This window comes from Cherax quadricarinatus, chromosome 27 (assembly GCF_038502225.1).
Source record: "Cherax quadricarinatus isolate ZL_2023a chromosome 27, ASM3850222v1, whole genome shotgun sequence".
NCBI classification, from domain to species: Eukaryota; Metazoa; Arthropoda; class Malacostraca; order Decapoda; family Parastacidae; genus Cherax; species Cherax quadricarinatus.
In genome coordinates, this window is record NC_091318.1 from 23,884,009 (window position 1) to 23,906,441 (window position 22,433).

Here is a 22,433-nt window from a genome sequence, read left to right on the forward strand (position 1 = left end):
CTCTGATGCCTTACTCAGAACCCCAGTGATGTACCTCTATTGTCCTATAAACAGTTTCGGTATTGTCTCTTTGTTGCTCCGTATATATCCCTATTAATGACCCCTTCGTTGTTCCTCGTATCTCCCTTTCGTTACCAAGTACATCTTCCCACTAAAGCCACCTCAGTTGCCCTGTGTATCTCTCTTTCGTTACCTAACACATATTCCTACTAATGGTTTTCGTTTTCAGTATATATTATCCCACTAATATCTCTCTGTTGCTCCTTGTGCCTTCCTTTCGTTACCTAGTATAGCTTCCCTCTAATGCCTCTCAGTTGCTTCCTGTTTCCCAGTAGTTGTTTTTTAGTCTCCCTTTCGTTGCTAAGTGCAACTTCCAACTAATGCTTCTCAATCCACGGAACGGGTGGGGTTTGAAACCCTGGTGGGTTTTACGACTCACTCTCCAGGGGATCAAACACCACGATGTCGTGAATCACAATGCTTCTCGTTTTTCGTATATATCCCCATTAAATGCCTCTCTTTCTACCGTATATACTCCCAATAATGCCTCTCCGTTACGCGTGCATATCTCCACTGATGCCTCTCTGTTACCGGTGTATACCTCCACTGATACCTCTCTGTTTCCCGTACAGAGCCCCAGGCTAAGATCCTGAGAGCACCTGACATCCACGTTGGTATTGGCTCTCCCATCAACCTGACGTGTGTGGTACCCTACTCCCCAGAGCCTCCAGATTACCTCCACTGGTACCACAAGGAGAGGGTGAGTACAAGAATGGTATCCCGGGGTCGAGTATCACCATCGTACCAATGGTTATATTAGGTGAGTGTCACTATCTTCCATTGGTGCCACGAGGAGAGGGGTACAGCAGGTGTACTGCGAAGTAAATACCAACGCCACTGCACTGGTACCACCGCCATAGGATTGGTACCACAGTGAGCAGGTTATCATTGCAAATGGTATCGCAAAGTGATATCATAACAGCGACGTTGATATTACTGAATTGATCTCGAGCCATGGAACTGGAGCTACCCCTCCGCTTCCTCGGATAAAACTTGATTACCTCCAATTTCTCAGGCGCTGGATGACTCGAAAGGGTTTAGCGCTTCCCCGCAAACGTGATTAAAAGTCACATTTCAATGTCTGAACAACAGCCATATACGTCTATGTACCGTAGTGGATACAACCATCGCTTGAGACCCGCATGCGGCTAGTTTGCAGCAAAGGAGCCGCATGAGGGTCGCAAGTCATGGTTTGGCATCTTCTTGAAGGGAGCGAGAGACTCCCTGTGTAATATAATTTAAATCTATAGGTATTATTATTATTATTATTATTATTATTATTATTATTAGTAGTAGTAGTAGTAGTAGTAGTAGTAGTAGTAGTAGTAGTAGTATTGCATAATAATGTGATGGATGTGTGGGTTAGCGGGCCACCAACAGCAACAGCTTGGTTGACCAGGCAAGCACCAGACAAGCCTGGCCCATGACCGGGCTCCGGGAGTGGAAAAACTCTAGGAACTCATCAAAGGTATATCAAAGGTATAATTGATCCCTTTTTATATCAAAACTGGATACATCAGCAATGTGCTGCTACTCTATTCCATGTAAAAGTTCCAAGAACCATGACTCACGAAATCGTAATGACACGATTGCAAACAAACCATACCACGGGCAGGATTTGAACCCGCGGTCAGAGAGTCTCAAAACTCCAGACCGTCGCGTTAGCCACAACATTCCATCACATGGGAAGGAATGTGACGAAGGGGAGTATGACAGGGAACATGACCCAGCAATAAAGATACCCCAGTGTTGCCCATGGGCTTTATTTATCAACTGGTCGGTACTGTATACCGTCACTTCAGATTTCTCGAAGGTGTACCGTGGCCTGGTAAGCAACACACTCGCTTCTCACGCTGAGTGTCCGTGGTTCGATCCCCCGGCAAGGTGTGGAAGCATTGAGCGTGCTTCCTTACACCTGCTGTCCCCGTTCACCTAGCAAGTAAGTAGGTACCTGGATGTTAGTTGACTGTTGTGGGTCGCATTCTGAGGGGACCCCAATGGTAATAAAATAGGCAGTCTTCGATGAGGCACTGACTTTCTTGAGTTATCCTGGGTGGCTTACCCTTCGGGGTTAAAAATCGGAACAAAATCTTATCTTAACCATGAGCACAACACCAGCATCATGGCACCCATCATGAATAATTGAATGACTTCCATGCAGTGCTCTAAGACTTCGAAAGTATACTGACGGCTGAAAACACATAATCCGTTCACTTCGGGCGAAAGTTATCAGTAAGGCCTATATAGGCTCACCAGTTTATCGTAAAATCCAAACTGGTTTGGTAATGTCCCGTTTAAGAGAGGGAGACTCACTTTTATTTCGGTCATTCTGTTATCAGGCGAGGCTGGACGCCCAAGTTGCTTGTGTTACGGCATATAAATGCTGGAGGTTCCCAGCGAGGCGTCATGGTGACGGGATAGTGGCGGAATACACAACATAGTGAAGGGATACTGGCGGAATAGCGTCTTAGTGACAGGGTAGGCGTCATGGTGACGGGATAGCGGCGGGATAGACAACATAGTGACAGGATAGTGGTGGAATAGGCGTCTTGGTGACGGGGTAGATGTCATAGTGACGGGATAGTGGCGGGATAAACAACATGGTGACGGGATAGGCATCGTAGTGATGGGTTAGGTGTCATGGTGATGTGATAGGCGTCATGGTGACGGGATAGGCGTCATGGTGACGGGATAGGCGTCATGGTGACGGGATAGTGAGAAAGTGGCTTTGTTACTACTTCTAGCAACAATATAATCTTAGGCAATGTTTTCATATTATTCCAAGAGACTAACTGGAGAAACTCACAGAGTCACACTACAATGATTTTCTCGGGTGGTCGTGGGTCGCGGTAATCAAATAACAATATAATGCCTGACGGGCTCCTCTGCTGTGATTATCCTACATTAATCTGAGCCATGTGTAAGGAAATAAAATATTAAAGTTATTACCAGAAACCTGTGTTGCTGGTGGCAGATGCAGCGACGCTCAGACGGGGACAATACGTACCTTTACCTTTGATACATTTGATGATTATCGAGTCTTTGTACTCCCGGAGCCCGGCCATGGGCCAGGATCGTCTGGTGCTAGCCTGGTCAACCAGGCTTTTGTTACTGGAGGCCCGCTGTCCCACATATCCATCACAGCCTGGATGATCTGGCACCTGGTGAAGATACTTGTTCAGTTTCCTCTTGAAGACTTCTACACTTATTCCAGCAGTGTTTCTGATATCTTCTGGTAAGATGTTGAGTAATATAGGGCCGCAGGTTTGGAACCAGGCCCTCGAGTACTTCATAGCTATATATTATCATGTAGCTCTTTCTCCTCTGCTCCAGTGAGTACGTATTTAAGGCTTTATGAAGTTCCCAGTAATTTATTGGCTCTATGCGGGCCGTAAACGATCTCTGTATTTGTTCCAGGTTTGATATTTCTCCTGCCCTGAACGGGGCCGTCAAAACTGAGCAATAGTCCAAATGAGGGAACACTAGCGATTTGAAAGTGTCACCTCTGGCATTATTTCCCTTGTTTTGAAGGTTCTGAATACCTACCCCGTAATCCTCCTGGCTATTGTAAACTTTGTCAAATTGGGTTCTTGGAAAGAAAGGTCAGCTGACATAATTATTCCTAAGTCTTTCATTTGTTCCTTTCGTTCTATTCGACGATTCCCTTGAGGTTTGTATACAGATTCTTCTTGAGTTCTTCATTCTTTCCATACCTAAGCAGCTGGAACTTATCACCAATGAACGTCAGTTGTTCTCCACTGCCCACTGGCAAACACTGCTTATAGCTTCCTGCTATTTTTCAGTGTCTTCTGCCGTAGTGACTTTCATGCTTATTTTAGTGTCATCTGCAAATGATGATACAAAACTGTGACAGGAATTTTTATCTATATCTACTATGAGGATGAGAAACAGCAGAGGTGCCAGGAATGTGCCTTGGGGAGCTGAGCTTTCAGGAGAAAAGTGACCCATGACTTCCTGATAGGTATCAAATCAGTCAGGATGGGACGACACATAAGTCCTGTGTGCTACTGCAACATAAGAAAGAATGAACACTGCAGTAAGCCTACTGACCCATACTAGGTAGGTCATTCTCAAACGCAAATCCTCAACACAAATATTTGCCCAAGTCATTGTGAATGCTTTCATCCCACTACCTTAATTATTTAAGAAAGGTATCCCCATATTCAACAATCCCAGTCTCCCTGTATATTAATGATCCGATAAAAGTATCCCTATATTATATAAACCCAGCTCCATCTGCATCAGTGATCTGAGAAAGGTACGAGTATCCCTGTATTACACAATCCCAGCCCTCTCTACATCCGTGACCTAAGAAAGGTATCCCAGAATTTTACAATCCCTGCCTCCCTCTACATCAATAACTCGGAGAAGGTATCCCCGAGTTAACCAGACAGTCAACTGGAAATCATGGTCGATCAGGCCGATCTACCGGGGTAGAAAAACTACTGAAACCGGTCACAGGTATATAACAGTTGCAACGATTAATATTTTGTCTCGTGGTTGACAATACATTCTGCACGAACAGTGTCGTCCTGGTCTAAAATAACTGCTCTTGCAATACAATTTCCCAATTTTCGCTCTGAGATTACACAATATTTCAGGCCAGATAAATCGCTTCTTTCATTAAAATATCTGGTGCAATGAGGTCAGATTTTATTCCCAAGAGACGAGTAATCCTGGAATAGACGCAGGTATTGTTGTCGTTAATGTTCACACTGAACGTATTCAGATTTAACTGTATAATAAACACTGTTCAATAACAAAATCGAACCCGCATCTAGAAAATGATACAGATTAACTCTTGTGGAGAAAATGATGAATTAGTAGATAGGATTATTGTATATTTCGGAGCTGAAGATGGCCTAATTTATAGCCCGAAAAATGACACTTACACTCTTCTTAACTTTGTTTTATTTTCTCAGAAGTAATTTCCTATTTCCGGGAATTTTCTCTTCCACATTGGTATTTGCTTAATGGTTGCAAACAAAATTAGGTGAAACTCATCAGGTAAGGTTTTTTAAGCTGCTACAAATAATAGGATAAATGATCATGCCTGTTTGTAATTACATGTTGACCTACCTGTGGCTGTTTTTCCTTCTAACCTGGTTCACCTCTCACGATATACTTAGACTCCCTCACGTCTGTATGCAATACCTGCTGCCTCCTACATCACGAGTGTTTCCAACACCTGCCCTTTCACCCACGCCTGATTCCAACCCCTGCCATCTCCCCCACGTCTGCTTCCAACACCTGTCTCCTCACCCACGCCTGTTTCCCACCCCTGCTATTATTGCCTTTCCACACCTACTGCTTCACCCCTGGGTAGTAAACAGAAGGAGGTTGGTGACTGAGTCTAATGGACGACAGAAACAAATTATTGTTTACCACACGTTATTATGTTCGACAATCGACCGGGTGGCCAACTGTTGTCAGTCAGGCCACGATGTGTTTTACAATGGTGGCTAGCCAGGCCACGATGTGCCTCCGCTGGTGGCCAGCTAGGCCACGATGTATTGCCCTGATGATTACTTAGGCCACCATCATCGATATGCTTTTTTCCTTTTGGCCGACTGCTGCCTTACATAATATAAACCACTTTTCTCACTACGGGCCATTCATGCTTCAAGCAAGAATTACCCGGAACTGTTTCTCATATTTGGCAATATCTAGGTGGTTTCTCATCTTAACAATACCAACATACTGTAAAGGGGCAGTGAGTGGCACTGCCGCTATCCAGTATTCGTTTCACGCATTTCATTTGCGGATATCGGCTTGTAATGCGGGAATAAAGTGAAGAATGTTTCGTATACATCAAAGCCTCTCATGGATCTCCGACGAAACACTAAATCCTTTTAGAAGTTTGGAGAGAAAATTGAGAAACTTTGCACTTTTCTTAGGGAAGTTAAACGTCTATTTTGGCGAGAGAAAAAAAGTTTGAGTTGAACTAGTTTCGTGACGATGTTGGATCATCTTGAAATATGAAAGATTTTCTTAGATGAATACGCATTATGTGCATTTTATTATGTGAATACGTATTATGTGCATTTTATGTTCTTGCCATTAATGTGCAGTCTAAGACTTCCTAGAATACACATGTCTTACTGCATGACAGAGTTCGTGCAATCAATGCACAGTCATATACACAATATGTATGTCTCAGAGTATATACATGTGACGCATTTTCTTACCATAACTATGTAGCATTATACTCCTGCTATCAACAGATAGTCACGCGCACACAAACACACACACACACTCACACACACACAATCACAAACACACACACACAATCACACACACGCACACACACACACATACAGAATATGCTAAACTTCCAGTAATTTTAATTACAATAACTTTCTCCTCGGCGGTGGCATAAATAGATGCACAGTGAAGGTTTAAATTAAACCTAATACCCAACACACCGCCAAAGTTTAGATTAAACCACAATCGTGATCACAGTTACAGCCGATTGCAACCAGTGTCGCACCCAGTGAGGATTGGCTATAAACTCTGGAATTTGCCCTGCAAACCCAATCTGTTGTTGGTCTTCGACACGCAGCTCCCGATAAGCAATTCCCAAGGGCACTTTGATAGTCCAAGACCTGAAATTTCGTGTAAATGAAAGCTGTTGGTTACTTTTTTTTGTAGCTTTTGTATTGAACTGCACATATATAAATGATAGGTATTAAGAATGGAACATAAGCAATTTACATCAATTCATTAGCGCCTAAGAATATGAGGGTCACACAGAAGCCCAGTAATGGCTAGAACATGAGCACCACACAGCAGTTTACCAACGTCAGGGACATGAGCACCTCACAGAAGCCCACTGACGTCGTCAACATTAGCAGTCCAGTAACGTCGTAACAACAGTTGGCTTGACAGGTTCACTGAACCCTTCACATCCAGAGCGCCCACATGTTTAAAGGAGGGAGGGCGTGGTGACCCAGTGTAATATATTAGCGAGGATAATACTCTTGCGACGGATCCATCAATAGTGAGAGAGAGAGAGAGAGAGAGAAATTTATATTTGGGTTCCCCCTCTGGTTGTTACTGGTTCATGTTATTAAGAGTGTAGTACTGTGGCATATAATTTATACTCAGAGAATTTATTATATTGCGAGAGTGCATACTGGAGAGGGTAGTGCGGTACTCAGCTATGTGATTTTAAGCTGTAATTAAAATTTAGCTAGAGGATTAAAACTTGCTCTGGCCAGTACGCACATGAATAATCACAAAAGCGCTTCTTGGTGTACTCGGGGTAATGCTTCACTCGTGGAAAGTCTTAACGTGGGTACCACTCCGTTTACACACGTGGAAAAACTAAATTGCTGGTTTCAAAGTGTGAAATATGATGTTTAAACTTGGTGGCTCGAGTATTCCATGGCTGTTTTGTGTGATGCACAGCTGTAAATCTTAAATATTAACTAGTACAAGTTTAGCTGTGCGAGTAGGCAGTATATATACCTGAAGCGCCTCGGTGCCATCTTTAATCTCATGGTTTTCCGCAATCTTAATCCTCGTTCTGTCTAGACAAAGCAAATATTTGTTCAAAGTACATAAATGGGTTATGCTATCATGCTGTTTGAAGTGAGGTATATGCCTGAAGGAGTAGGAGTCTAACTGAGCCTAGTCATATAAGTTCAAGGTGCCCCTCAACAGGCTTGTGGTCCCTCTACTGTTTATGAGTCGTCCTCACGCTAGGTGCTATATATAACCTCTGCGGATTTAGCGCTTCCCCCCGAATCAAATATAATTGAACAAATAGTTTATTCAAGGCATCATGCACTTTATCATGTTTGTGGTGAAACCCTAAACCCGTGTGAGTCATATAGCGTCTGAGACGCAATGAAAGGGAAAAGCTTTCCATTTAGTGCGATCAAGAGCCCTTTACTGATATCAAGGTAAGACATCAATATGTTAACTTGTAATGTCTGTATTTAACTGCTACCTCCAGCGTTTGTAAGTTACTTAACTGTTCCAGCGTCTTGGAAGTTGCCTAACTTCTTCCTCCAGTATTTTGCAAGTTATGAGGCAGTTATCACTACTGTCACGCGAGGCAGCAAGTAGTGACAATTATCACATAACTGACAGTGATAATTGTGAAGGACGGCAATGCCCGGTAATTATCAAATTATCGTAAGACTTTCCGGTTGTCGTGTAAGCGTTTTAGTCTGTAAGTCTTCCCGTATATCATGCTGACGTTTTCCCACTTTCCTAAAAATGTCTCAGATCTCCACATGAATACTTCGTAGATTAAATCATAATGTTTACAGTAGCTTCAGATCAAATTTACGTCCTTTATTTAATTGATATTATAAAATCTTCGAGATACCACAGTTTAATCAAAAATTCTATTGTAGCTCAATTTATGAATATAACCATAGAGATACAGCCAGACTATGCTCAAAGGCATACATATAGTTATAGAAGTATATGAGTGGCATAATTAAGCTATATCCGAGGGGCATAGACAAATTATACTCTCAGTAGTGTAAGCAAATTTACTGCAACAGGACCTTTAGAAGAAGAAATTTCTATTACGACAACGCTTAGCTTTGTGTAAAGCTTTATCAGGTCAGGATAAAGTTGTGAGGTATCGATAAAGTTCTATGGGGAATGAAACAATGCTCCAGTTAGAGCTTGCTCCACAGTGTCGAATAAAAGCTCGTTCCACAGTGTCTTGTCTTCACTATCTTCCGCAGTACTCCACTTGGAACCAACTAGATCAATGTTAAGAACAGTCACAATACTGTGGCTGCAACAGTTCGTTCTTGAACATATATAAATGGGTTTAACCCGCTGTCCTGTGTGTCAATTCACAATACAAAGAGTTTCTTTTTTTAATGCGTATATAAAATTGAACCCGTTTTATTTTTGTCCAGGAGTCCTCCAGGTGATGACGTGCGTAGAGAACTGTAGCAAGGCAGGCGTATCTAGCACGCATTTTATATATATATATATATATATATATATATATATATATATATATATATATATATATATATATATATATATATATATATATATATATATATATATATATATATATATATATATATATATTGTATTACAAACCCTTTGTTTAATTCTATAATTCGTGACTATGTGACAAAAACCACTCCTTTAAAACTCAAACAAATGTAGTCGGGTTACTTAATCTTTCTTATTCCTTTCTCTCCTTGTTTACACTATGCTATTTTTTTAATGTTCTATCCTACTTTATTCCATACATTCCCCATCTTTACTATTCACTCTCATGGCCTCATAAGAGTTACATGGATCTTCCAGCACAAGGCATGGTGAAGGCTCGAGCCTCCGTCTCCTTCAGATAGATGCTACCATTCAGTACATGTAAAAAATTTTTAACGGTAGAGTGTCACTAAATGCAATCGCATCTGACTCGCATAGATACTTTTTCGCATCTAACCCGTTTAATGTCTACCATCGTTATTTATATTTATCTATCACTAACGCATGCATATGTCGCCTACAGATGGTGCGGGAGGATGGGCTGAGGGTGTGGGTGAAGACTCACCTGGGTCGTCGAAGTCTGAGCCAGCTGGTAGTGATGAATGCTCAGCCTCACGACTCAGGTGTTTATACCTGTAGTCCAGCACACTCCCTCGAACACTCCATTACCGTGCACGTCCTCACAGGTGGGTATAGTGAGTGCTGGGTGCAGCGTTTGCTGGGTGTAGTGAGTGCTGGGTGTAGCAGGTGCAGGTGCTTAAAGGAGTAGGTGATAAGAGCCAGAAGTGAGAGTCATGAAGGTGTAGTGGGTACTAGGGTTTAGAAACGTGTGCTGTGACAGCCGAGTTTCATGTAAGAGTTTCATATACGCGTACTGTGAGTCTGGATTCATACAAGAGTGAGAGTGAATGTTGGGTTCCACACAAGTGTGGTCTGCAAACTGAGTCTCACTGGATTATACTGAGTGTTAGATTATATACACAAACATGGCTGAGCCACTAACAGACATATGGCTTATGATAGATATCACATAGCTACCCCGTGACTCACGAAATCGTAATGACACGATTGCAAACAAACCATACCACGGGTGGGGTTTGAACCCGCGGTCAGAGAGTCTCAAGTGGCTAACGCGACGGTCTGGAGTTTTGAGACTCTCTAACCGCGGGTTCAAACCCCACCAGCGGTATAGTTTTTTAACTACCCCGTCTACAACACCAGTAACGAAAGTGAATGTGGTATCATGAGAATGCATGATACATTATGATAATGCTGTATGCAAGAGCATACGTGTACATTAATACATTAATATATTAAAGGTCATCTGGGTAAGTAATCATGCATGAAATAATCAAAATAGTTATTATGAATATGTTTATTTAGATCATTTTGAAAGTTTTCAATAATAAGGGTATAAGTCACTATGTTTGATATTTACACACACAAAATAATATAGATAAAATGTTTTATATTATCTGATATTAGCTGATGTTAATGTGAATTAACCTTCATCGAAGTTAAACAGAGCACCTCTCTTGGATGCTTTAACAGAGTGCTTCTAGATGCTCTAATAGAGCACTTCTAGATGCTCTAACAGAATAATCCTAGATGCTCTAACACAGCACTTCTACATGATCTAACTGAGCGCTTATCCTAGATGGCCTAACAGAAAACTTCTTCTGGATGATCTAACAGAGAGCCTCTAAATGGTCTAACAGAACACGTTTACTAGCTGTTCTAACAGAACACCTCTCCCTGGTATTTTAACCGAGCACCTCTCCCTGGTGTTCTAACAGAGCACCTCTCCCTGGTGTTCTAACAGAGCACTTCTCCCTGGTGTTCTAACAGAGCACCTCTCCCTGGTGTTCTAACAGAGCACCTCTCCCTGGTGTTCTAACAGAGCACTTCTCCCTGGTGTTCTAACAGAGCACCTCTTCCTGGTGTTCTAACAGAGCATCTCTTCCTGGTGTTATAACAGAGTACCTCTCCCTGGTGTTCTAACAGAGCACCTCTCCCTGGTGTTCTAACAGAGCACCTCTCCCTGGTGTTCTAACAGAGCACCTCTCCCTGGTGATCTAACAGAGCACCTCTCCCTGGTGTTCTAACAGAGCACCTCTCCCTGGTGTTCTAACAGAGCACCTCTCCCTGGTGTTCTAACAGAGCACCTCTCCCTGGTGTTCTAACAGAGCACTTCTCCCTGGTGTTCTAACAGAGCACCTCTCCCTGGTGTTCTAACAGAGCACCTCTCCCTGGTGTTCTAACAGAGCACCTCTCCCTGGTGTTCTAACAGAGCACCTCTCCCTGGTGTTCTAACAGAGCACCTCTCCCTGGTGTTCTAACAGAGCACCTCTCCCTGGTGATCTAACAGAGCACCTCTCCCTGGTGTTCTAACAGAGCACCTCTCCCTGGTGTTCTAACAGAGCACCTCTCCCTGCTGACCAAGACAACACTTCCACAACACGATGATAATACTAAACGAACCATAGCGTCGTCTCAGTTTTCACTTCAGATTTGTGTCACTTATAAATTGTTCGAGAGGCAGTTACTCTAACTCAATCTCATCTTTAACGCTCAGCCTTGTATTTACACTGTTATAGCTACGACTGTGACTTCAGATCTCCCTTACACAGCTCAGCCTCGTCAACTGTTATAGCTACGACATTGGCTTCAGATCTCCCTTACACAGCTCAGCCTCGTCAACTGTTATAGCTACGACATTGGCTTCAGATCTCCCTTACACAGCTCAGCCTCGTCAACTGTTATAGCTACGACATTGGCTTCAGATCTCCCTTACACAGCTCAGCCTCGTCAACTGTTATAGCTACGACAATGGCTTCAGATCTCCCTTACACAGCTCAGCCTCGTCAACTGTTATAGCTACGACATTGGCTTCAGATCTCCCTTACACAGCTCAGCCTCGTCAACTGTTATAGCTACGACAATGGCTTCAGATCTCCCTTACACAGCTCAGCCTCGTCAACTGTTATAGCTACGACATTGGCTTCAGATCTCCCTTACACAGCTCAGCCTCGTCAACTGTTATAGCTACGACATTGGCTTCAGATCTCCCTTACACAGCTCAGCCTCGTCAACTGTTATAGCTACGACAATGGCTTCAGATCTCCCTTACACAGCTCAGCCTCGTCAACTGTTATAGCTACGACATTGGCTTCAGATCTCCCTTACACAGCTCAGCCTCGTCAACTGTTATAGCTACGACAATGGCTTCAGATCTCCCTTACACAGCTCAGCCTCGTCAACTGTTATAGCTACGACTTTGGCTTCAGATCTCCCTTACACAGCTCAGCCTCATCAACTGTTATAGCTACGACAATGGCTTCAGATCTCCCTTACACAGCTCAGCCTCGTCAACTGTTATAGCTACGACATTGGCTTCAGATCTCCTTTACACAGCTCAGCCTCGTCAACTGTTATAGCTACGACAATGGCTTCAGATCTCCCTTACACAGCTCAGCCTCGTCAACTGTTATAGCTACGACAATGGCTTCAGATCTCCCTTACACAGCTCAGCCTCGTCAACTGTTATAGCTACGACAATGGCTTCAGATCTCCCTTACACAGCTCAGCCTCGTCAACTGTTATAGCTACGACATTGGCTTCAGATCTCCTTTACACAGCTCAGCCTCGTCAACTGTTATAGCTACGACATTGGCTTCAGATCTCCCTTACACAGCTCAGCCTCGTCAACTGTTATAGCTACGACATTGGCTTCAGATCTCCTTTACACAGCTCAGCCTCGTCAACTGTTATAGCTACGACATTGGCTTCAGATCTCCCTTACACAGCTCAGCCTTGTCAACTGTTACAGCTACGACTATAGTCATCTCAGTTATTCCTAACACCCAATAATACAAAGACCTGTCTTTCCCAGGAGAGTATCCGGCAGCGATGCAGGGAGGGTCATCTGTGACCTGCGCTGGCCGCCGCCTCTGGGCTCATCTCATCACTGCCGTAGTCACTGCCACTGTGTCCACCCCGCTCCTACTCCCCTATTTTTATATGTAAATAACATGTTTTGCAGAAATACAAGAGAGTTTCATTATCCTGGTAAAAAAAAGTGAATCCTCGTCATCCTATGTAAGTTCTGTCCTTGAGATAGTCCCAGTGATTACAACACGAGACTGTGTACTGTGTTGATCCCCCACCCTGTGAGGTGTACACCTTGAGAAGTTCAACAGTGTAAGTTCTTACAAAGGGTGCCAGCAGTGCACAGTGTGTACTTGCCTAGTTATAGTTATGTAGTTGTACTTGTAGAGGTCACTTCAAAGCTCCTGGTCTCGCCTCTTAATTCCTTTAGACAGACTACCAATTCCTAGCTTCCACGCCCCGATCATATCCACTCTTGAAATAGACCAACCGACATGCGTGCCTGTGTTCGTGCATGTATGTGTGTATGTGTGTGTGTGTGTGTGTGTGTGTGTGTGTGTGTGTGTGTGTGTGTGTGTGTGTGTGTGTGTGTGTACATCCTGCATCCATGAAATTCTTAATAGTCTCTCTTAACTCGTGGCACTATTCCCTGAACGACTTAGAAACACGACATTTCTTAATTATGTTGTCATCGAGCAAGTTGACAGACTCGATATACAAGTGTACATGACGAAGTGCACATCGCTGTACATACACATGAATCACTATAAAGCTTTGGTTATTAAAATTTAACTAAAGGCTAGAAATAAGATACAAACATAAAATGAGAGGTTAAAAGCAAGGTATTAAAATTAAATTAAGGGTTCGAAAGAGGGTAATAAAATCGAACTTGAGGCTAGAAGCAAGGTATTAAAATTGCATTAGTGCTAGAAACAGTGTTTAAATAGAATTTGGGGTAGAAATTAGATACCAAGATCGAATCAGAGTCGGGTCAGTTATTTCACAAAATATCAACGTAATTTTGAAAATTACCTGATCACCGCTGGCACCATCAATAAGTGTCCGGGGCCCAAGACTGTTCAACAGCCTCCCACCAGCCATAAGGAAAATTACCAACAGACCCCTGGCTACCTTCAAGAGGGAGCTGGACAGATACTTCAAGTCAGTACCCGATCAGCCGGGCTGTGGTTCGTACGTTGAATTACGTGCGGCCAGCAGTAACAGCCTGGTTGATCAGGCCCTGATCCACCGGGAGACCTGGTCAAGAACCGGGGCACGGGGGCGTTGACCCCCCGGAACACCCTCTAGGTACACTCCACGTAGAAACTAAGTAGATTATAGCATTAGTGTTTTACAAATCTATTAGACCTAGCCAGCAATATAACCAGGTAAATACACTCTCGTCTTTCTTCCCGGAGTACGGTGGTTCGAGCCTCAACGAGGCAAAAAAAAAAATACAAGTCTAATAGGGAGTAATGCTTAGTTTAGTATTTAAAAACACTGGATTTCTGGTATAATATAAGCGATGGCTTATATTATATATGGTATTTCTAGGTTACTTTCTTATACTGAACCGGGGAGGAATTTATTTTATATAAGATAATTATAGTAGGTTATTATACAAGATAATTATAGTAGGTTATTATACAAGATAATTATAGTAGGTTATTATACAAGATAATTATAGTAGGTTATTATACAAGATAATTATAGTAGGTTATTATACAAGATAATTATAGTAGGTTATTATACAAGATAATTATAGTAGGTTATTATACAAGATAATTATAGTAGGTTACTATACAAGATAATTATAGTAGGTTATTATACAAGATAATTATAGTAGGTTACTATACAAGATAATTATAGTAGGTTATTATACAAGATAATTATAGTAGGTTACTATACAAGATAATTATAGTAGGTTATTATACAAGATAATTATAGTAGGTTATTATACAAGATAATTATAGTAGGTTATTATACAAGATAATTATAGTAGGTTATTATACAAGATAATTATAGTAGGTTACTATACAAGATAATTATAGTAGAGTACTATACAAGATAATTATAGTAGGTTATTATACAAGATAATTATAGTAGAGTACTATACAAGATAATTATAGTAGGTTATTATACAAGATAATTATAGTAGGTTACTATACAAGATAATTATAGTAGGTTACTATACAAGATAATTATAGTAGGTTACTATACAAGATAATTATAGTAGGTTACTATACAAGATAATTATAGTAGGTTACTATACAAGATAATTATAGTAGGTTACTATACAAGATAATTATAGTAGGTTACTATACAAGATAATTATAGTAGGTTACTATACAAGATAATTATAGTAGGTTACTATACAAGATAATTATAGTAGGTTACTATACAAGATAATTATAGTAGGTTACTATACAAGATAATTATAGTAGGTTACTATACAAGATAATTATAGTAGGTTATTATACAAGATAATTATAGTAGGTTACTATACAAGATAATTATAGTAGGTTATTATACAAGATAATTATAGTAGAGTACTATAGAAAACAATTTTTAATATAATAAATCTTCATGTGAAACGTTTTATCTGATATGATATTATCCTTTTTTTTTTATTCTGTCATTTCTCTTTCCTTTTCCTCCTACTCCTCTTCTTCATTCTCAGATGCTTCCTCCTCTTTCTTCTCCACCTCTTTCTCTTTTTCCTTACTCCCTTTCCTCCTTTTTTCTCTCCTCCACTTTCTTTGTAATCATTCTGTTCCTCTTCCTCAGCAGCTGTCACAACATTCATTTCGTTTTTATTGAAGACTTCAGTTAGAAAATTTAAATATCAGACGTAAAGAGACATTATATGTGGCCGTCAGCCCAAAAGATTTACTGCAGTATTCATCCTTACCAACAGATGTTCCCCACCGTCAGATGTTCTTAGCAACGGATGTTCATCCGCAGGAAGCCTTTGTTCAAAGAAGTTCATCCACTGAGCCTTTGTTCCTTGGGAAATCACGCTGAAGGCTGGCACTTAAAACTTTGGTTTAAAATCCTTTATCTCTTGTAAGAGCGAGACAATAATAATGTTTACCAGAGATGACAAACTCCAGGCACAAAGATTTTTGTGCGCTAGAGACAGGCTGGAAACTTACAATATATATATATAAATATATATATATATATATATATATATATATATATATATATATATATATATATATTGACTGCTTGGAAGATTGGTATCCCATTCTACGCAAGTAGAATGAAATTAGTTCCTGAAGCTATCCATAGCCACAAATGTGCTCGAGCCAAGAGTGGCATGCCCAATATACCTGCGGGCACCTGACCTTTGTTGCATGGTGGCCTAATGGACTAAGGCGTCGAGAAATTTATCTAACATCTCGGAAGGCTGGTTAAATATCTCGTGTTTGATCCCCGGCAAGTTGCAGTATTATTATTTGCTTTAAAACCATTTGTTTTGTGGGTGCATTAATACATACATATATTTAGGGTACATAAAAGGTTGACATGCAAGGCACAACGAAGTAAAAATCAACTGGAGCCTTACTACGTCTAAATAAAATCCCGATCAAACATACCGGTAATCCTGCTAACTGCTATCATGGGATCACAATTTATCCACTGAAGAATGAAAGACAACTAGTGTGGGACTGCACCGTACGTGCGGATCTACTCAGACTGACACCTATACTTGTTTTAGGGTCGGGCAACAGGGTGGTGCTGCTGATCACAGGGAAGAAAGAATATGAGAGCTATAAATTTTAAAACATTAGCCATCGGTATCACTTTGTCCTACTATGATCGGAGACCCTTAAACCCTTGGGTAAACGTACAATAAGTTACTTCAGTGAACTGGGTTGTAGGCTCATCAGCATCATATTCTGGTTGTTGAATCAGCAGAGAAATGCTTGCTACATCTTCTGGTTTCTGGAGAGCTGGAGGAGATTCATAATCTATTTTAAAATACTCACATAATGTAGTTTGCTTATGTCAATAAAATATATATAAACAACGTTTGTATATACGATGAAAGATGTGCGTCACTTAATGTATATACGACGAGAGAAGTGTATATACACTGTCTTAAAGATTAAATATTCTCTGATCTTAGTCTCTTGGTGGATTGCGTCTTTAATAGCTGTACTTCAGTTGATATGCTTTAAATATTACATTCCAACTGCTTCCACCGACCTTCGTGACGTTAGTCAACTACTCAGCGATAATGAACCACAGTCTCCTCTTCCTGAGAAAGGAGCACCAGTACTACTCGAGGTAATTAAAAAAAATATCCAGCGAGCCAAGCACTCGCTCGACATGCAAGAGTATTTACCGTCAAATTTTTCTTCGACTCGGGGCAGAGTAGTACTGCACTTGTCTTCATGAGCAAGAAATAATTGATTCTTTAGTTTTTGATACAAATAAATTTTACAGGCTAAGAGCTGTTATTCTATCTCAGCTCATTTCAAAGCCCAGCCCTATCTACCACCTCCCAGGATGCGACCCACAACGGTCACCTAACACCCAGGTACCTACTTACTGCTAGGTGAACAGGGACAGCACGTGTAAAATATGCTGAATCCTACAAATTTGCCACTTTAAATAAGAATAATTACAGTAACAATGATAATAATAATAATAATAATAATTATTATTATTATTATTATAATTATTATTATTATTATTATTATTATTATTATTATTATTATTATTATTATTATTATTATTATTATTATTATTATAACACTAAAATAATTATTATAATTATTATTATTATTATTATTATTGTTATTATTATTAATATTATTATTATTATTATTATTATTATTATTATTATTATTATTATTATTATTATTATAACAATAAATAAAAAGTTATTATATGAATGGGTCAGAGAACCGACAAGTTGATAAATTAGGCACATGTGCAACACTTGAGTGTCTTTAATGAGGAAACGTTTCGCCACAAAGTGGCTTCATCAGTCCATACAAAGGAGAATGGTGAAGAACAGGAGGAGTTTTAGGTAATCGGTCCCTCAGCCTGGAGTCGATGTAATCAGTCCATCATTCTTTTCAAGATTGATGGACTGATTACATCGACTCAAGACTAAGGGACTGATTACCTCAAACTCCTCCTGCTCTTCTCCACTCTCCTATGGACTAACGCTTCCTCAATAAAGATACTAAAGTGTTGCACATGTGTCTAATTTATCAAAAAGTTTTTAATTCAAATCACAACCTTGAACAATCTGGGTTCGTGCGCGAGTACTGTGTGTGCGTGTGTTGATTCACGAATAAATTGATAAGAATTAAATTGCACTGCAGGATTAAATAAAAAGCTCCGGTTTTTTTTGGTTAACCTAGAAATTTTATGGTTGACCTAGAAATTTTGTGGTTGACCTAGAAATTTTGTGGTTGACCTAGAAATTTTGTGGTTGACCTAGAAATTTTATGGTTGACCTAGAAATTTTGTGGTTGACCTAGAAATTTTGTGGTTGACCTAGAAATTTTGTGGTTGACCTAGAAATTTTATGGTTGACCTAGAAATTTTATGGTTGACCTAGAAATTTTATGGTTGACCTAGAAATTTTATGGTTGACCTAGAAATTTTGTGGTTGACCTAGAAATTTTGTGGTTGACCTAGAAATTTTATGGTTGACCTAGAAATTTTGTGGTTGACCTAGAAATTTTATGGTTGACCTAGAAATTTTATGGTTGACCTAGAAATTTTATGGTTGACCTAGAAATTTTATGGCTGACCTAGAAATTTTGTGGTTGACCTAGAAATTTTGTGGTTGACCAAGAAATTTTATGGTTGACCTAGAAATTTTTTGGTTGACCTAGAAATTTTGTGGCTGACCTAGAAATACTGCGGGTACCACTGTCACACTGAGAAAATTTAAAAAAAAATCCATGATGGCTGCCAAGATGATCACTGATCGTATGTGAATTACTAGAGAGATATTACACGAATGACCTCCATCTGGGAGAATAAAACTTGTCTTCGTAAATTAGCTTGGACATGTCAGCATGAATACTGAGTATATTAATTAAATAGGTTCGACATTCTTGTTTTTAAGGTCAGAAAGATCAATTTTTTGGTCCTAGCCATAACTGCACGAACCAGTGAGAATTCAAAATGGCGGCCTGTTTATTTCCAGTTTTAATGAAGGAGAACGACATCTTTTCTTTTAAACGGAAGCTGCTCTATTCATGGATGACTAGTGATCATCTTGGCATCCATCTTGGATTAACTCACGAAATCGTAACAATACGACTGCAGACAGACCACAGTACGGGTGGGATTAGAACCCATGGCGAGTAAGATAACGGGAGATTCATCTGTAAAAACTGGCATTTGTGGTCATAGTGGTGGGCCATGCTAACCTCTCTATGGTGTATAAATATACCTAGTTGGATAAATTTTATTGTAGCCAGTTGGCTTACACACAAGCCTGGAGTTTTGTGAATCTCTTGCCATGGGTTCTAAAACCCACCAGTAACGTGGTTTGTTTGACAGATTACTCTAATTCCTCATGGATGGTAGAGTGCACCCGCTGGATTATTAGCCAAGAATAACTATGCACTATGGAATTCAAGGTTCACCATCCACTATACTAGTTAGGGTTTGTTAATAAGCTACAATATGCGGTTTTGGAATTTTACCGAGAAGACGTTTCGCCCACCGGGGACTTCAGCAATTCTTTATCAATTCTTCATCGGTTTGTCCTGGTGTGCGAAACGTTTTTCCAATAAAATGCTATAAAATCCGCACACTGAATAAAATTATCATACCTTCATCTGCTGAAGAGGATCTCAAAAAGAGGTCGAAATATACAGATCACTCAGTCTTCTGAGTTGCTGTGCCAATGTGGGTTATTACTGAGCACTGAAATCTGTTCCTCACACTTGGTATATAATACCGACAAATTCAAGACACACCAAGAGGGTTAGTCTGGGTTGCTCAGCCACGGCGCTCGGGCAGTTCCACGTATTTCTAACTAAAAATATCTGCCTTTATTCGTTAACTTCACGTCGCCTCGACTCCATCAGTGTTTCTATAAACATCACGTGATTGTTCCTGGCATGCAGTGATTGTTCCTGGCATGCAGTGATTGTTCCTGGCATGCAGTGATTGCTCCTGGCATGCAGTGATTGTTCCTGGCATGCAGTGATTGCTCCTGGCATGTAGTGATTGTTCCTGGCACGCAGTTTATTTTGGGGGTGAGTTTTTTCTGCTAGTTCGATTCTTTTTTATTTCAATGTAATTTGACTTCTTTTAAAATGAAGTTTATACAGTCAAATACTAATATTACTTTTACCAAATTGTATATATATATATATATATATATATATATATATATATATATATATATATATATATATATATATATATATATATATATATATATATATATATATATATATATATATATATATATATGTATATATATATATATATATATATATATATATATATATATATATATATATATATATATATATATATATATATATATATATATATATATGCTGAGAGTTCATTTTAATTCCTATTTTTGGTAATAAACTAATTCTTCAATGGTGGTGAAGAAGGTTTCTTACGCTCTTAATGCCGATGGTAGATAGGCTTTCAAACCCCTTTAAGCAATTGATGATGTACGATACCGACAAATTGATGACAAGACACGTGCGGAACACGTGGATATCTTTATTGCAATGAAGATACCCTAGTGTTGCATATGCAGGTTATCTATCTTACAGAGTTAAGACTTCAGGGAAATTCAACCAAGAGACTTGGAGATATCAGAGATAATTTGCGACCTGTCGTAACCTGTCGTGAACTGTACGACTTAACTGACATAAACTGTCCCTGCGTGACCCGTCGAAATTTCTTCAGGAACGAATTCGTGACCTGTCGGGTCCTGTCTCGAGGAAGGTTTTTTTGTTGTGTGAGAGATGAGAGAGTAAGAGAGAGAGACCTTTGGTTATTAGTCTCGAAACTGCGTGATCCGTCGTACCTTGTCTTCACACTGTGTTATCTAATGTGACCTGCCACACCATGCGACTCATTATGTTGTTTGACCTTGTGTAGCTTACACTGACCTCCCGTGACTCGTATTTAACTCTCGTGATTCATACTGACCTCCCGTGACTCGTACTGACCTCTCGTGATTCATACTGACCTCTCGTGATTCATACTGACCTCCCGTGACTCCTACTGACCTCTCGTGATTCATATTGACCTCCCGTGACTCGTACTGACCTCTCGTGTTACATACTGACCTCTCGTGATTCATATTGACCTCGCGTGATTCATACTGACCTCTCGTAGTTTATACTGACTTCTCGTGCTTCATACTGACCTCTCGTGATTCATACTGGCCTCTTGTGAATCATACTGACCTCTCGTGATTCATACTGATCTCTCGTGATTCATACTGACCTCTCGTGATTTATACTGACTTCTCGTGCTTCATACTGACCTCTCGTGATTCATACTGATCTCTCATGATTCATACTGACCTCTCGTGATTCATACTGACCTCTCGTGATTCATACTAATCTCTCGTGATTCATACTGACCTCTCGTGATTCATACTAATCTCTCGTGATTCATACTGACCTCTCGTGATTCATACTAATCTCTCATGATTCATACTGACCTCTCGTGATTCATACTAATCTCTCGTGATTCATACTGACCTCTCGTGATTCATACTAATCTCTCATGATTCATACTGACCTCTCGTGATTCATACTAATCTCTCGTGATTCATACTGACCTCTCGTGATTCATACTAATCTCTCGTGATTCATACTGACCTCTCGTGATTCATACTAATCTCTCGTGATTCATACTGACCTCTCGTGATTCATACTAATCTCTCGTGATTCATACTGACCTCTCGTGATTCATACTGACCTCTCGTGATTCATACTGACCTCTCGTGATTTATACTAATCTCTCGTGATTCATACTGACCTCTCGTGATTCATACTGACCTCTCGTGATTCATACTAATCTCTCGTGATTCATACTGACCTCTCGTGATTCATACTAATCTCTCGTGATTCATACTAATCTCTCGTGATTCATACTGACCTCTCGTGATTCATACTTATTTCTTATGATTCCCACTGACCAATCTTCATTCAAATTGATTCCACTCGTCACTCAATCTGCCGTGATTGTCATGAAGAAACGCTAAAGCAGTAAGGGTGTCTTGATGTTAAAGGGCTCTTGAATCAAGAACCTTTCAACATCAAGGCACCTCCCCTTAAAGAGAGTGGAGCATGACGAATGCGATTTTGTATTCGATGGGCGGCACACGTAACCGCATTCCACCTTGTCATCTTAAGCCAGATTTATGTGCGGTTAGATCACTGCTTGCTTGGATGTGTGCACCATCCAAGTATTCGGGTGACCTACTCTGAGCCTGGAGGCTGTCTGCTTCCTTCAAGGTG

The 22,433-nt window shown here is 40.3% G+C and overlaps 1 protein-coding gene across 1 annotated transcript in view; it reads left to right on the forward strand.

Annotated features, from left to right (window-relative positions):
• LOC128691095 (protein turtle homolog B-like) overlaps positions 1 to 13,095 on the forward strand; it is a 153,682-nt gene extending 140,587 nt beyond the window's left edge. The window contains exons 5-7 of the mRNA XM_053779895.2: positions 633 to 760; positions 9,581 to 9,743; positions 12,950 to 13,095. Of these exons, the coding sequence (XP_053635870.2) occupies positions 633 to 760; positions 9,581 to 9,743; positions 12,950 to 13,083 (425 nt within the window). The 3' untranslated portion in view covers positions 13,084 to 13,095. The remainder of the gene's footprint in view (positions 1 to 632; positions 761 to 9,580; positions 9,744 to 12,949) is intronic.
• Positions 13,096 to 22,433: the final 9,338 nt, after the last annotated feature.